Source organism: Ranitomeya imitator, chromosome 2, assembly GCF_032444005.1.
Source record: "Ranitomeya imitator isolate aRanImi1 chromosome 2, aRanImi1.pri, whole genome shotgun sequence".
Classification (NCBI taxonomy): domain Eukaryota; kingdom Metazoa; phylum Chordata; class Amphibia; order Anura; family Dendrobatidae; genus Ranitomeya; species Ranitomeya imitator.
This window is the reverse complement of record NC_091283.1, coordinates 309,770,101-309,787,545: the sequence shown is the minus strand read 5'-3', so window position 1 is coordinate 309,787,545 and position 17,445 is coordinate 309,770,101. Positions and strand designations below refer to the sequence as shown.

The following is a 17,445-nucleotide window of genomic DNA, read 5'->3' as shown; positions in this document are numbered from 1 at the left end:
CACATGGCTCTGCTCCATACACCTCATACACACACGGCTCCGCTCCGTACACCTCGTACACACACGGCTCCGCTCCGTACACACATGGCTCCGCCTTTGCGCATGCGCGGCTGTGTTCCCGTGTTTCCCTGACGCCGTGGCTGTGCCGCTGTGCGCTCGCTGCTGGGGGACACAGGGCCCTGTGCCGACCCAGTGTGCGGCGTTGTGTGGCATACCCGCTGGTGTCGGTTAGCGGTGACATCGCCGCTTAGATTCTCTCACTTGGTTACATGGGGAATTGGTTGCCTAGTGACCATATGTCACTTCCGGTTGTGGCGGTGTTTCATTTCCGGTTACGGCGGCCCTCTATTTCCGGTGTTAGTAGTTAAATAGTTGCACACTTGATCTTTCTGTATGTTCCCCCTGAGGAAGGTTTATCACCGAAACGTGCATTGGGGAGGGCGCACGGACCCTGGATCTGGTTTACCCATTGGCCCTGTTTCAGGTAATGTGTATTCATTCATGATACTTATGGTATTGGGCCCTTTTAATGTCTATTTGGATTTATAATGGCATTAATATTTTCCAGCATAGTGGTATGGACTCTATAGTCCACCTTGTATTAGTATGGAGTAAAATTTGATCCCGGCTCCGTGCGCTCCTTTTATGCTCTTTCAGTGGTGTCCATGTACACCCTGTGGTACTGAGCCTCACCTGTTCCTTTGTATTATGTGTCTTTTTATATATACATACATTTTTGTACTACAATAAAGTTGATGCTTATATATCTTTATTTGGGTCTTTGGTCGTTTATTGGGTCTTTACTGACCCACATCTCTTTTGTTCTGTACACCTCATACCCACACGGCTCCTCTCCGAACACCTCATACACACACGGCTCAGCTACATCCACACTGTAAACCCCTCCTGACCCCACACATAAACTTCCCCTCATCCAGCACCATGACAACCAGCACAGCAGAGTCCTGCATACACTGAGGCCCCTGATCATGTGACCCCTGACTCCTCCCCTCCTGTGACCTCATCACAGGTCCTGTGCGCACAGAACTGCCATATATGTGGTGTGCGGCTCTGCAGGTGAAGGTATGTGGAGATTCCCCATTACTGGCGCATTAATATTAGAAATATATTGCTTGGTCTTCCAGACCTTATCTTGACCTCCACTGTTCCTGGTAACTGCTATTTATTAATTACATTTAGGACTGAGGAAAGGGCAACTTGTAAACACTTTGTTATCTTCTTCTATCCTCCTCCTGCTTTGTGGCCTCCACCATTGTCAGAGCTCGGCAGCTGCTTAGAGCCCATGGCTGCTGGTTTTTGGCACAAGGTTGGAGGAGGCTGGGTTTTTACAAAGTTGGGAAATTTGCATCACCTGACCTTTCCTAACAATGATAGTGAACAAGCGATAACCCTAATGGTACCTTCACACATAACGATTTCGTTAACGATATCGTTGCTTTTTGTGACGTAGCAACAATATCGTTAACGAAATCGTTATGCGTGACAGCGACCAACGATCAGGCCTCTGCTGGGAGATCGTTGGTCGCTGTGAATGATCAGGACCTTTATTTGGTCGCTGATCACCCGCTGTCATCGCTGAACTTGTAACCAGGGTAAATATCGGGTTACTAAGCGCAGGGCCGCGCTTAGTAACCCGATGTTTACCCTGGTTACCATTGTAAAAGTTAAAAAAACAAACACTACATACTTACATTCCGGTGTCTGTCCCCCGGCGTTAGCTTCCCTGCACTGTGTCAGCGCCGGCCGGCCCTAAAGCAGAGCACAGCGGTGACGTCACCGCTGTGCTCTGCTTTACGGTCGGCGCTGACACAGTGCAGGGAAGCTAACGCCGGGGGACAGACACCGGAATGTAAGTATGTAGTGTTTGTTTTTTTAACTTTTACAATGGTAACCAGGGTGAGCATCGGGTTACTAAGCGCGGCCCTGCGCTTAGTAACCCGATGTTTACCCTGGTTACCCGGGGACTTCGGCATTGTTGGTCGCTGGAGAGCTGTCTGTGTGACAGCTCTCCAGCGACCACACAACGACTAAACAGCGACGCTGCAGCGATCGGCATCGTTGTCTATATCACTGCAGCGTCGCTAAATGTGACGATACCTTAACAGGTTAATTAAGGTCTGAAACCTGGGTCAAAGTTATCTGAGCGCACACATCTCCAAGCGTTGCCCAAACTTTTTCATCACCCCCTTTTCCTTTTTGTACTTTTTAAAATATAAAAAATGCAAATATATATACCTAACATACAAAGGAAATGTGTCATCTTTAACTTTAGGCCTTTTAGACATCATTTAACCTTTAACTTGCTTACCTGTTCATAATAACAGCAAAAAACATATTTTACAATTGGGATAACTTTGATTTTAGTACTTAGCAGCACATCTGCACTTTTATTATTTCCCTTTTTGCACAGTAATATTGCATTCACTATGCTAGGGTTGGCGGAACGCACCAAATATATTTATTAAGTGAGATTGGTGCGTTCGCAACCCGGGATCCACCGTGCAGGAAAGAACCTGCTGCTAAGTAAATGGCGGCACTATATGGCGGTAAGAACCAGCTCTGTTAGCTTCACAGAGCAGCCGAGAAGGCAAAGCTCTGTGCCCTGTTAGACTTTCACAGAGGCACAGGCTAACCACCCAATGAGAGCAGTCAGTGGTCATGCATGCACACAAAACTCCTCGCCGGAGGTGCCAGCATTCTAGGGGCTTAATTCAGCCGGGTCCCTGAACACACATAAACACAATCTCCTCGCCGGAGGTGCCAGCATTCTAGGGGCTTATTTCAGCCGGGTCCCTGAACACATGCAAACACATGACCATACTGGCGCAAAGCACATAACATATGAAGATACTAGCGCATGGCCGTGCGGCCATGCGAGCCTTAAATAGTTGCAGCACGTTCAGGACCTTTCAAAGAAGGACCAATGGAGTTTCTGCAGTACCTGAGCATGTGTCCCTAGATCTCCACTGAGAGATCTTGCCCTGGGCATGCTCAGTGTGTGCAAAATAATAAAGGTATTAAGTAGCAACATCACGTAGATGTAAAATATATTTCTGTTGCCTATGTAGCGGACTATACCAAAACCAAGTCGTTTATTAACCAATACAACGGGGGGTGTGGAAACCACAAGAGACGACCAAAACTGGATCAATCAAATTCATAAATAATCTTTATTCAAAGTACAAAACATTGTGATTTTAAAATCATAACAATGATCAGACAATAATGACACAAGGTCCTCTTCTGATCTTCAGCCACGGCTCCGGAAAGGTCAGAGGCCCGGCGCCTACGCACTACAGTATTTTACTCTGCCCTCAACAGGGCAGAGCAAAGTACGCCTGCGCCGGAGCCGTGGCTGAAGATCAGAAGAGGACGTCTTGTAATGAAGATGGGAGGCGCCGCAGCGGACCGGAGACGCCCATCCGACCGGACCAGCAGCGGGACCGCCCCTGGGTGAGTATAATATAACGTCTTTTTCTCCTCTTTCAGGTAACATCGGGGGCTTATCTACAGCATTACAGAATGCTGCAGATAAGCCCCTGATGCCGGTGGGCTTACCTCACCCGCGATTTTCGGGGTGACAGGTTCCCTTTAATAGGGAAATCAATTGGCTCATCTAAATATCTCTAACCACTCTCCTTTTGCCTTTTAGACACGCTGATGCCATTCGGTTCTAGGTGAGTGTCCACTCCTAACTCCCCTGGATATATTATTTTATTTTTTTCATTTTTTGTCTTTATTCAACTTTATTTTCATGATTTTCATGTCATTTTATCTTCCAAAAAATTTCCCGTGTTTGCGGTTTTTCATTTTTTCTTTCTTTATACATTGTTTTTTTCATTATATTTACTATTATTTTTAATTTTCCATTACGTCATCATCCAGGTCATCCACATTTATTTATTTCCTTCCATTCATCTTTCCAGCTGTAGCAGTGCATGAATCTATTTGTTTCAACATACCAAAGAGGCTTATTGGTCAGGGGTTAATTCCTTACACTATCTAGAATTTATCACTTAGGCCATGTGCACACGTTCAGGTTTTTTTGCGTTTTTTTTCGCGTTTTTTCACGCTATAAAAACTCATTAACCCCTTCATGACCGGGTTTTTTTTTTTTCGTTTTTCCGTGTTCGTTTTTCGCTCCCCTCCTTCCCAGAGCCATAACTTTTTTATTTTTCCGTCAATTTGGCCATATGAGGGCTTATTTTTTGCAGGACGAGTTGTACTTTTGAACGACATCATTGGTTTTAGCATGTCGTGTACTAGAAAACGGGAAAAAAATTCCAAGTGCGGTGAAATTGCAAAAAAAGTGCAATCCCACATTGGTTTTTTGTTTGGCTTTTTTGCTAGGTTCACTAAATGCTAAAACTGACCTGCCATCATGATTCTCCAGGTCATTGCGAGTTCATAGACACCAAACATGACTAGGTTATTTTTTATCTAAGTGGTGAAAAAAAATTCCAAACTTTGCTAAAAAAAAAAAAAAAAAAAATTGCGCCATTTTCCGATACTCGTAGCGTCTCCATTTTTCATCATCTGGGGTTGGTTGAGGGCTTATTTTTTGCGTGCCGAGATGACGTTTTTAATGATAGCATTTCGGTGCAGAAACGTTCTTTTGATCGGTCGTTATTGCATTTTAATGCAATGTCGCGGCGACCAAAAAAACGTAATTCTGGCGTTTCAAATTTTTTTCCCGCTACGCTGTTTAGCGATCAGGTTAATACTTTTTTTTAATTGATAGATCGGGCGATTCTGAGCGCGGCGATACCAAATATGCTTAGATTTGATATTTTTTTATTGATTTATTTTGATTGGGGCGAAAGGGCGGTGATTTAAACTTTTATGTTGTTTTTATTTTTTTCACATTTTTTTAAACTTTTTTTTTTAACTTTTGCCATGCTTCAATAGCCTCCATAGGGGGCTAGAAGCAGGCACAGCACGATCGCCTCTGCTACATAGCAGCGATCTGCTGTTCGCTGCTACGTAGCAGAATTGCACGTGTGCTGTGAGCGCCGACCACAGGGTGGCGCTCACAGCGACGGGCAATCAGTAACCATAGAGGTCTCAAGGACCTCTATGGTTACCATTCACAAGCATCGTCGACCCCCGATCATGTGACGGGGGTCGGCGATGACGTCATTTCCGGCCGCCCGGCCGGAAGCGGTAGTTAAATGCCGCTGTCTGCGTTTGACAGCGGCATTTAACTAGTTAATAGGTGCGGGCAGATCGCGATTCTGCCCGCGCCTATTACGGGCACATGTCAGCTGTTCAAAACAGCTGACATGTCCCGGCTTTGGTGCGGGCTCACCGCGGAGCCCTGCATCAAAGCAGGGGAGTCGGCATCGGACGGTATAGTACGTCCGATGCCGGTAAGGGGTTAAAAACGCACACATTATGCATTCTATCATTTAGAATGTATTTTGCATGTTTTGTGCACATGGATGCGTTTTTTTCCGTGAGATCACTCAGTACACAGCAGCGCCATGGTTACCTACGCTCGGACAGTGAGGTATATCATTTCCAGCCAGAGCTGAAGCAAGACAATCTCCTGACATGCACAGCCACAAGCGCTACGTCGGCAACCCACCTCCCACTCACCAGGGTGCAGCACCATGGTTACTGAGTACACAAACACTCGGGCATGCTCAGTAGCCCAGTTTAAGGGAGCACAACGTCATTTCCGGTTAGCAATCCCCATTAGAGCAGTCAGACTATTTAAAGAGCCCCACATGGAACATATCATGCCTTCCCACAGGACGCAGGAGCGCTATCCCCCATCCACTAAGGTAACAAAGCTGAGCACCTTACATTTTCTGTTTGAGGAAGCCGATCTGTATATGCCTGGTTATGCATGTAATATACTGATTACCGCACTTTGGTGATCCCCCCCAGGGTATTAACCCCTTCATGACCTTGGGATTTTTCGTTTTTCCGTGTTCGTTTTTCGCTCCCCTCCTTCCCAGAGCCATAACTTTTTTTATTTTTCCGTCAATTTGGCCATGTGAGGGCTTATTTTTTGCGGGAAGAGTTGTACTTTTGAACGACATCATTGGTTTTAGCACGTCGTGTACTAGAAAACGGGAAAAAAATTCCAAGTGCGGTGAAATTGCAAAAAAAGTGCAGTCCCACACTTGTTTTTTGCTTGGCTTTTTTGCTAGGTTCACTAAATGCTAAAACTGACCTGTCATTATGATTCTCCAGGTCAGTACGAGTTCATAGACACCAAACATGACTAGGTTATTTTTTATCTAAGTGGTGAAAAAAAATTCCAAACTTTGCTAAAAAAAAATTGCGCCATTTTCCGATACTCGTAGCATTTTGGTGCAGATACGTTCTTTTGATCGACCGTTATTGCATTTTAATGCAATGATGCGGTGACCAAAAAAATTTAATTAATGCTTTTTTTTTCAATTTTTTCTTTTTTTTTTTTTTTTTTTTACTTTTGCCATGCTTCAATAGCCATGGGAGGCTAGAAGCAGGCACAGCACGATCGGCTCTGCTACATAGCAGCGATCTTATGTTCGCTGCTATGTAGCAGAAAATCAGGCGTGCTGTGAGCGCCGACCACAGGGTGGCGCTCACAGCTGCCGGGGATCTGTAACTATAGAGGTCTCAAGGACCTCTATGGTTACAATACTGAAGCATCGCCGACCTCCGATCATGTGACGGGGGTCGGCGATGCAGTCATTTCCGGCCGCCCGGCCGGATGCTGTAGTTAAATGCCGCTGTCTGCGTTTGACAGCGACATTTAATTAGTTAGTAGGTGCGGGCAGATCGCGATTCTGCCCGCGCCTATTACAGGCACATGTCAGCTCTTCAAAACAGCTGACATGTCCCGGCTTTGATGCGGGCTCACCGCCAGAGCCCGCATCAAAGAGGGGCTTCTGACCTCGGGCGTACTATCCCATCCGAGGTGATAAAGGGGTTAAGCCTACATGTCCACCAGCAAGACGCAGATGCGCCGCTCTTACCCCTCTACAAGGTAAAAACTCATCTTACCTCCCTTAGGACACTGCCCAATACCAACAGCATGGCTGACCAATTATCTATAACATTGCAGGCTTTATCCAGAATTGGCAAATCCATTAAACCACATACAACTTACCAGCAATTTAAAGGGACACTGTCACCTGAATTTGGAGGGAACAATCTTCAGCCATGGAGGCGGGGTTTTCGGGTGTTTGATTCACCCTTTCCTTACCCGCCGGCTGCATGCTGGCTGCAATATTGGATTGAAGTTCATTCTCTGTCCTCCGTAGTACATACCTGCACAAAACAATCTTGCCTTGCGCAGGCGTGTACTATGGAGGACAGAGAATGAACTTCAATCCAATATTGCAGCCAGCATGCAGCTGGCGGGTAAGGAAAGGGTGAATCAAACACCTGAAAATCCCGCCTCTGTGGCTGAAGATTGTTCCCTCCAAATTCAGGTGACAGAGTCCCTTTAAGGCTGATACGCTAGCACCTGCAAAAAAGGTATTTTCCCCTCTAGCAACCTCTGGACACCACTAACATATATGGTTATCGCCCCTTACCATCGTGATTATACATTCCAGGTTGTCTCCAGTGACATACCAACTTTCTATTTAAATCGCATATATGCAAACAGCAGCAAGACGCTGATGCACCGCTGCTATTCCTCAACAAGGTGATTATTCATTCTAGATACACCAGGGTACTAATATTAACTACCTTTCACTGACACTTATGTATATGGTATTACAGGTCATACTCAGAGAAAAATCAACTATTAGGCCATACTTGGTATCAAAGAGACTGTACCTGGTAAATCACTATTACTTTTGGACGTATGTTGGGCCTCTATGTAACTGCCTATCCATCACAGGCTGCTAACGTCACTATCATTCTCCTCAGCCCCTTGACACGACAGGAATAACATCCTCTTTACCATAAGAGCCACTCATACATCCTGGATTAAGGTAACAGCTATACTTTTTACTACAGAAGCACTCGTAGACACATTGTCACGTGACTGACTCCCGTTTGACAGACCTCATGCTACAACTTGGCCTCACAATGTAGTCTATTGGGGTATAATATTATAAGTCTAAACATACTCTTTATACTGTATATATTGTTTTGTATATGTGTTGTCTTGTAATTTTTGTATATTATGTATCTAAAGATTTTGTATTTACTGTTTTGTATTCACAGTGCAACTTTAGAGTAAGACCCGGGAGGGTCGAAACGTCAATCGCATTGAGTCGCTTGTACAATTGTTTAATAAGTGCCTACTATTTGATCTGTCACATTTGATTGATTTCTGTTTTTCAGTTGAATAAATTAGCAAGTTTCAAAAAATTCCTTTGTTTCTAAGATATTCCACACAGGGAGTGCGGTGGATTTCAATAATATTGATACTAGACCTTACGGTCTGTCTCACCAGCACCCCTATCTAAATTTAGAGTGCAGGCCAAATTAGATATATCAAAGCAGAACTTAGTCCTAGCACCTTCAGGACCTTCCAAGAAGGACCAATGGAAGTCGCTGCAGTACCTGCAGAATGGGAGACCGCAGCAGACACGGATCGAGATTCCCCCTGTGCAGAAGAGGAAACTTGACTCCTAACATGGCCCCCCCTTCCTTGAGCCTCGCTACGCTCAAAAGCTGCAATGAGCGCGGAGCCCGAATGTGCTCCACAGGCTCCCAGGTTCTATCCTCTGGACCGTGACCCTTCCAGTCCACCAGATAAAATTTTTTGCCACGTACCACCTTGCACCCCACGATAGCATTCACCTCAAACTCAACCCGAACCCGATGTCCCGGCAGATGACTCAGAAAACCGGGACAAATGAACGGGCTTTAAGAGGGAAACGTGAAAAGTATTGGTGATACCAAGGCGTGGAGGAATAGCCAAACGGTAGACCACAGGGTTGACCTGTTCCAGAACCTTGAATGGGCCAATGTAGCGAGGAGCAAACTTATTGGACTCAACTCGCAGCCTGATGTTACGGGCGGAGAGCCACACTAAGTCGCCAGGAGCAAAGGTCGGAGCGGGACGCCGGTGTGTATCAGCCGAAACCCTCATTCTCTCCTTGGAGGCCCGGATGGCATCCTGTGTGCGGTCCCAGATGTCACGTGCCTCCACCGCCCAGTCTGCCACCCTAGAATCGGTGGATGACACGGGCATGGGCACAGGGACACGCGGATGCTGGCCGTAATTAAGGAGAAAAGGAGTCTGGCCAGTGGAATCGGCTACGGCGTTGTTCAAGGCAAATTCCGCCCAAGGTAGCAAAGATGCCCAGTCATCCTGCCTAGCAGAGACAAAATGTCGCAAATATGTCAGAGTCTGGTTGGTCCTCTCCACCAACCCATTCGTCTCGGAATGGTATGCAGAAGAGAGGTTCAACTCTATGCTGAGTAAACGGCAGAGCTCTCTCCAAAACCGAGACGCGGACTGGGGACCCCGATCGCTGATAATTTTATCAGGCATACCATGTAATCGGAAAACGTGCTTAATGAACAACGCCGCCAAGGCCCGTGCAGAAGGTAACCGTGGAAGCCGCACCAAGTGCACCATCTTAGAGAAATGGTCGGTGACAACCCAGATAACGGTGCAGCTACGTGACTTGGGTAAGCCCACCACGAAGTCCATCCCAACCATCTCACAGGGCCTGTCTGCCACCGGTAGAGGGTAAAGCAACCCAGCAGGCCGTTGCCGAGGAGACCGATTCTGGGCGCAGGAAACACACGCCCGAATATAGTCTCCGACATCACGAGCCATATGCGGCCACCAGTACGTTCTCGCCAAAAGCTCGCATGTCCTCTTGGTCCCAAAATGCCCACCCACTCTGGACGAGTGAGCCCAAGCAAGAACCTCCGGTCGCAAATTCGCTGACACGAAAGTCTTGCCCGGGGGTACAGACTCTAGCGAAACCGGAGCTACAGTTCTCAGGCTCTCAGAAGGGACAATCAGCCGAGGCTCCTCCTCAGATGACACTACAGAGCGGGAGAGAGCGTTGGCATGAATTTTCTTATCCCCGGAGAGAAAATGGAGAGTAAGATGGAACCGGGAGAAGAACAGGGACCATCTAGCCTGGCGAGAATTCAGCCGCTGGGCCGTCTGTATATATACCAAATTCTTGTGGTCAGTGAACACTTGGAAGGGAAAGCAAGCTCCCTCCAAGAGGTGTCTCCATAAAGCCAACTTCATGGCTAGCAACTCCCTGTCCCCGATGGAATAATTCCTCTCCGCTGGTGTGAAGGTCTTGGAGAAGAAGCAAGGATGCTTCCGACCTTGAGCATCCTTTTGGAAAAGGACTGCTCCAGCACCAACGGATGATGCATCCACCTCCATGATAAATGGCTTATCTACATCGGGGCGATGTAGGATGGGAGCGCTAGCGAAGTGTGACTTAATCAAGAGAAAGGCCTTGGAGACCTCCTCTGACCACAACTTGGGATTTGCTCCCTTCTTGGTGAGGGCAACCAAGGGAGCTACCAAAGTTGAGAAGTGTGGAATGAACTGACGATAGTAGTTAATGAACCCCATAAAGCGCTGCACCGCTTTAACTGAATGGGGTTTCTGTCAGTCCATCACAGCCTGTAGCTTGGCAGGATCCATAACCAAACCCTGGGGAGATAATATAACCAAGCAAAGGCAAGGACTCCTGCTCAAACAGACACTTCTCCAACTTGGCGTAGAGGGAGTTTGCCCGTAAGAGGTCGAAGACTTTGCGAACATCTCTCTGATGGGAGTCAATATCTGGAGAGTAGATGAGAATATCATCCAGATAAACTACAATCGAGGTGGTGAGCATATCCCGGAAAATGTCGTTCACAAAGTCTTGGAAAACGGCTGGGGCATTACAGAGCCCGAAGGGCATCACCAGATATTTATAGTGCCCATCCCTGGTGTTAAAAGCCGTCTTCCATTCGTCCCCCTCACGGATGCGAATCAGGTTGTAAGCACCCCGCAGATCTAATTTTGTAAATACCCTCACTCCCCGTAGCCTATCAAAAAGCTCAGATATCAGGGGTAATGGGTACTTGTTCTTAACGGTGATGGCGTTAAGACCCCTGTAGTCTATGCATGGACGTAAGTCTCCAGTCTTCTTCTGTACGAAGAGGAACCCAGCCCCTGCAGGTGACACTGACTTCCTAATGAATCCTCTAGCCAGATTCTCTTGGATGTACTGAGACATTGCCTCCGTCTCCGGGAGAGATAACGGATAGACTCGACCCTGGGGAGGCTCAGCACCAGGCAATAGGTCAATAGGACAGTCATAGGGGCAGTGAGGCGGAAGAGTCTCCGCAGCCCTTTTGGAGAACACGTCAGCATAGGGCCAATAGTGCTTGGGGAGAGAGGAAAGATCTGCGGGTACCTGTGTTGTAGCAACCTGAACGCATTCCCTCTGACATCTACCCTCGCAGGATTTACTCCATCCCAAAATTCTCCCAGAGGACCACTCTATATGAGGAGAATGATAACGTAGCCAAGGTATCCCCAACAGGACCTCATCAATTCCCTCAGGAATGACTAATAGGGAGATAATCTCCTGATGTGATGGAGACACAGAAAGCATGATAGGAATGGTTTGGTGGGTAATCTGTGAGGGTAGTGTCGACCCATTTACCACTCGAACGGTTACTGGTTTGGCGAGCATCACCAGGGGTATTGCGTGACGCTGGGCGAAAGCAGATGACATAAAATTACCCTCTGCCCCAGAGTCCACACATTGCTCTACCATAAGAGTGGATGGGCCTATGGTAATTGTCCCCTTGAAGGACAACTTTGAGGCAAACGTCGCCGTGTCTAGTGTACCTCCTCCAACTGCCACTAGACGCTGACGTTTCCCCTACCGCTGAGGACACTTGGAGGCAAGATGTCCTGACTGCCGGCAAACATGACAGACCTTATGTGCATGAGTGGACTGGGACTTTGGATCCCGCTCATGTCACCTCTACCCTCATGTGACTCGGACGCCTGGACTGGAGATTCCAAAGGTTTGGCGAAGGTGGGAGCCAGACGATACCTCTGCCTACACTGGGCTCGCTCCAACCTTCGCTCGTGAAAACAAAGGTCTATGCGAGTAGATACAGCTATGAGCTCCTCCAGTGTGGCGGGAATCTCCCTAGTAGCCAAAGCGTCCTTCACATGGTCAGCCAGCCCCCTCCAAAATACGGGAATGAGGATTTTATCTGGCCATTCCAACTCAGACGCTGATGTCCGGAAGAGAACAGCAAAATGGCTGACCATGGTTGAACCCTGAGTCAAAGCCAGCAGTTGGAGCGCTGTATCATGGGTGACTTGAGGTCCTACAAAGACCTGTTTCAGAGTGTCCAAAAACCGAGGAACACTCCGCACCACATGATCGTTGCGCTCCCACAGCGGCGTAGCCCACTCCAACGTCCTGTCCGACAAGAGAGATATTATGAATCCCACCTTTGCCCGCTCTGTGGGAAAACGTGCAGCTCGAGGTGTATACCACACTGGCTCACGAAACCCCCACAGGACTTACTGTCCCCAGAGTATTTCTCAGGCAAAGGGAGGTGAGATAGGGTCGGAACAGAGGTGGCAGTGGGTAAAGCTGCTGCAGCCACGCTAGCAGCCTGAACAGCTATTGCGGTAACATCCACCGCCGAAGTTGCACGCTCAAGAGACGCCAACCAGCCCTCCAGCAGCTGGATGTACCCCTGCAATCGCTGTTCATCCGCCATTACTTAGCCAGATCCTGGCGCTAGTATACTGTTAGGGTTGGCGGAACGCACCGAATATATTTATTAAGTGAGATTGGTGCGTTCGCAACCCGAGATCCACCGTGCAGGAAAGAACCTGCTGCTAAGTAAATGGTGGCACTATATGGCGGTATGAACCAGCTCTGTTAGCTTCACAGAGCAGCCAAGAAGGCAAAGCTCTGTGCCCTGTTAGACTTTCACAGAGGCACAGGCTAACTACCCAAATGAGAGCAGTCAGTGGTCATGCATGCACACAAAACTCCTCGCCGGAGATGCCAGCATTCTAGGGGCTTATTTCAGCCGGGTCCCTGAACACACATAAACACAAACTCCTCGCCGGAGGTGCCAGCATTCTAGGGGCTTAATTTAGCCGGGTCCCTGAACACATGCAAACACATGACCATACTGGCGCAAAGCACATAACATATGAAGATACTAGCACATCGCCGTGCGGCCATGCGAGCCTTAAATAGTTGCAGCACGTTCAGGACCTTTCAAAGAAGGACCAATGGAGTTTCTGCAGTACCTGAGCATGTGACCCTAGATCTCCACTGAGAGATCTTGCCCTGGGCATGCTCAGTGTGTGCAAAGCAGAATTTAGTCCTATCACCTTCAGGACCATCCAAGTAGGACCAATGGAAGTCGCTGCAGTACCTGAGCATGTGACCCTAGATCTGCACTGAGAGATCCTGCCCCGGGCATGCTCAGCGTGTGCAAAGTAGGACTTAGGTTATGCTAGTGTGCGTCGGGTTAGAGTCGGGCGACGCAGCGGCGACGCACGCGTCATGCGCCCCTATATTTAACATGGGGGACGCATGCGTTTTTGTTTGTTGCATTGTGCGACGCATGCGTCTTTTTTGCCGTAAGCGTCGGACCAAGAAAACGCAACAAGTTGCATTTTTCTTGCGTCCGATTTTCGGCAAAAAACGACGCATGCGTCGCAAAACGCAGCGTTTTTGCGGGCGTTTTGCCGCATTTTTGCGTGCGTTGTGCGTTGTGTCGCCGATGCAGCGGCGCACAACGCTAGTGTGAACGTAGCCTTAGTCCCAGAAAAGCCTGCTCACCGCAAAACAGTGCAGGGTACAATAGCAGAGCCTGGAGAGGCAGTAGTAACCCTTTGCACAGTACCAGTCTCAGCGACGTCTCCGCTGAGCAGGCTCCACTGCGGCCGATGCAGAATGGGAGACCGCAGCAGACACGGATCGAGATTCCCCCTGTGCAGAAGAGGAAACTCTACTTCTAACACACTAGTCCCATATTTTTTCTTTTTAAAATATTTTTATTAGGTTTTGTATTAAAAAACGGGATGAGGGAAATAAGGGAAGGGAGGGGTTAACAGTGGACAGTGGAAGGGTTCAATAAAATTAGAGAACCCTAATAACAGTCTCTAACAAATTATGATTTGCAATTTGAAGAATGTTGTATGTTTATGTCATACTTAAATGTATACAATTCCGAGGAAAGAGACACAAAATGGCAATTTTAAACCTTATATTTGCTGTTCCAGATCTTCCATTTCTTAGAATATTTGTAAACACTGCTATTGTTAGCCGCAAATCTCCATTCCAGAGCGCTATGTTGGTGAATTTTGTCCAAAAATCTGAGAATTTGGATGTTTCGGGTTTTTTCCACCAGAATTCCAATGCATTTTTGACAACTAGGAGGATCTGTATGAGGACATTTCTAACCGAGGGGTCAAATTGCTCCATGTCAAGGGAAAGAAGCTCCCTTTGAGGGGTGATGACAAAGTTTTCAGAAAAGGAGTTACCGTAATATGGCGTGATACCTCGAACCAGAGATTTTTTTTTTATTATCGGACAACCCCAAAATAAGTGAAAGAGATTACCCTGTTGTCCGCAGTCTCTCCAACATAAGGGAGAGTGTTCCTGGTTTATATGTGACAATCTGATGGGCATTAGATACCATCTTGTCATTATTTTAAAGTAGGACTCCTGGAACGCCATTGATATGTTTGACTGGTATGTGTTTTTTATAGCGCTGTCCCATTGTTCAGTTCGCAAGTCTGTACCAAGGCCGGACTCCCACCTCTTCACATATACGTTTTTAGTGCTAACATTGTCCTTGATAAAGTACAGTGCCTTCCAAAAGTATTCAGCTCCCTGGAACATTTCGACCTTTTCTCACATATCATGCTTCAAACATAAAGATACCAAATGCAAATTTTTAGTGAAGAATCAACAAGTGGAACACAATTGTGAAGTTGAACGAAATTTATTGGTTATTTTAAATTTTGTGGAAATTCAAAAACTGAAAGTGGGGCGTGCAATATTATTCAGCCCCTTTAACGTAATACTTTGTTGCGCCACCTTTTGCTGCGATTACAGCTGCAAGTCGCTTGGGGTATGTCTCTATCAGTTTTGTACATCGAGAAACTGAAATTCTTGCCCATTCTTCCTTGGCAAACAGCTCGAGCTCAGTGAGGTTTGATGGAGATCGTTTGTGAACAGCAGTTTTCAGCTCTTTCCACAGATTGTCGATTGGATTGAGGTCTGGACTTTGACTTGCCCATTCTGACACCTGGATACGTTTATTTGTAAACCATTCCATTGAAGATTTTGCTTTATGTTTGGGATCATTGTCTTGTTGGAAGACAAATCTCCGTCCCAGTCTCAGGTCTTTTCCAGATTCCAACAGGTTTTCTTCAAGAATGGTCCTGTATTTGGCTTCATCCATCTTCCCATCAATTTTAACCATCTTCCCTGTCCCTGCTGAAGAAAAGCAGGCCCAAACCATGATGCTGCCACCACCATGTTTGACAGTGGGGATGGCGTGTTCAGGGTGATGAGATGTGTTGCCTTTACGCCAAACATATCATTAGGCATTGTTGCCAAAAAGTTCAATTTTGGTTTCATCTGACTAGAGCACCTTCTTCCACATGTTTGGTGTGTCTCCCAGGTGGCTTGTTGCAAACTTTAAATGACACTTTTTATGGATATCTTTGAGAAATGGCTTTCTTCTTGCCACTCTTCCATAAAGGCCAGATTTGTGCAGTGTACGACTGATTGTTGTCCTATGGACAGACTGTCCCACCTCAGCTGTAGATCTCTGCAGTTCATCCAGAGTGATCATGGGCCTCTTGGCTGCATCTCTGATTAGTTTTCTCCTTGTTTGAGATGAAAGTTAGAGGGACGGCCGGGTCTCGGTAGATTTGTAGTGGTATGATACTCCTTTCATTTCAATATGATCGCTTGCACAGTGCTCCATGGGATGTTTAAAGTTTTGGAAATCATTTTGTATCCAAATCCGGCTTTAAACTTCTCCACAATAGTATCACGGACCTGCCTGTTGTGTTCCTTGGTCTTCATGATGCTCTCTGTGCTTCAAACAGAACCCAGAGACTATCACGGAGCAGGTGCATTTATACGGAGACTTGATTACACACAGGTGGATTATATTTATCATCATTAGGCATTTAGGACAACATTGGATCATTCAGAGATGCACAATGAACTTCTGGAGTGAGTTTGATGCACTGAAAGTAAAGGGGCCGAATAATATTGCACACCCCACTTTTCAGTTTTTGAATTTCCACAAAAATTTAAAATAACTACCGTATATACTCGAGTATAAGCTGATCCCCCTCTAATTTTGCCACAAAAAACTGGGAAAACTTAATGACTCGAGTATAAGCCTAGGGTGGAAAATGCAGCAGCTACCGGTAAATTTCAAAAGTAAAAATAGATACAAATAAAAGTAAAATTAATTGAGACATCAGCAGGTTATGTGTTTTTGAATATCCATATTGAATCAGGAGCCCCATAAAGTTTGATGGGCCCCATTAGATGCTCCATATTAAAATATGCCCCATATAATCCTGCATAAAGGGTAGTAAGGGCCCCATAAGATGCTCCATAGAGATATTTGCCCTATATAATGCTGCACAAACGTTATGGCCCCATAAAATGCTCCATACAGATAATTGCCCCATATGATGCTGCACAAACTTTATGGCCCCATAAGATGCTCCATACAGACACTTGCCCCTTATAATGCTGCACAAACTGTATGGCCCCATAAGATCATCCATACAGTCACTTGCCCCATATAGTGCTGCTCAAGCGTTATGGCCCCATAAGATGCTCCATACAGTCACTTGCCCCATATAATGCTGCATAAACGTTATGGCCCCATAAGATGCTCCATACAGTCACTTTCCCCATATATAGCTGCACAAGCGTTATGGCCCCATAAGATCATCCATACAGTCACTTGCCCCCTATACTGCTGCAAAAACGTTATGGCCCCATAAGATGCTCCATACAGTCACTTGCCCCATATACTTTTGCTGTGTTAAAAAAAAAAAATCACATACTCACCTCTCGTCGCTCAGGACCCCCGGCACTTTCAATATTCACCGCTCCTCGTTCCGGTGCGGCTCAGTCTTCAGCACTGACGTTCACGCAGAGGGCGCGCACTGACAATGTCACCGCACCCTCTGACCTGAGCATCACAGCCAGAGGACGCTGAAGACGGAGCCGCACCAGAACGAGGAACGGTGAATATCGCGCAGCGCTCCCCTCCCCGTATACTCACCTACTTCTGGCGCGGTCCCTGCACATCCCTGCTTCTTCCAGCGCTGCATCTTCTTCCTGTATTGAGCGGTCACAGTTGCTGCTTATTACAGTAATGAATATGCAGCTCCACCTCTCTGGGAGGTACAGGAAGAAGCTGCAGCGCTGGAAGAAGCAGGGACGTGCAGGGATC

General features: G+C 46.9%; 1 protein-coding gene and 1 long non-coding RNA gene across 2 annotated transcripts in view; both read left to right on the top strand.

The window, feature by feature from the left end:
• Positions 1–1,041: 1,041 nt before the first annotated feature.
• The window catches only part of LOC138663386 (oocyte zinc finger protein XlCOF22-like), a 64,706-nt gene continuing 48,302 nt past the window's right edge, over positions 1,042–17,445 (top strand). Inside the window, exons 1-2 of the mRNA XM_069749562.1 lie at positions 1,042–1,083; positions 3,674–3,698. Coding sequence (XP_069605663.1) covers positions 3,682–3,698 — 17 coding nt within the window. The 5' untranslated portion in view covers positions 1,042–1,083; positions 3,674–3,681. The remainder of the gene's footprint in view (positions 1,084–3,673; positions 3,699–17,445) is intronic.
• LOC138663388 (uncharacterized) lies at positions 7,745–8,321 on the top strand. Its single transcript, XR_011318181.1, has 3 exons — positions 7,745–7,806; positions 7,897–7,961; positions 8,197–8,321. It is a non-coding gene; the product is annotated as an uncharacterized lncRNA (long non-coding RNA).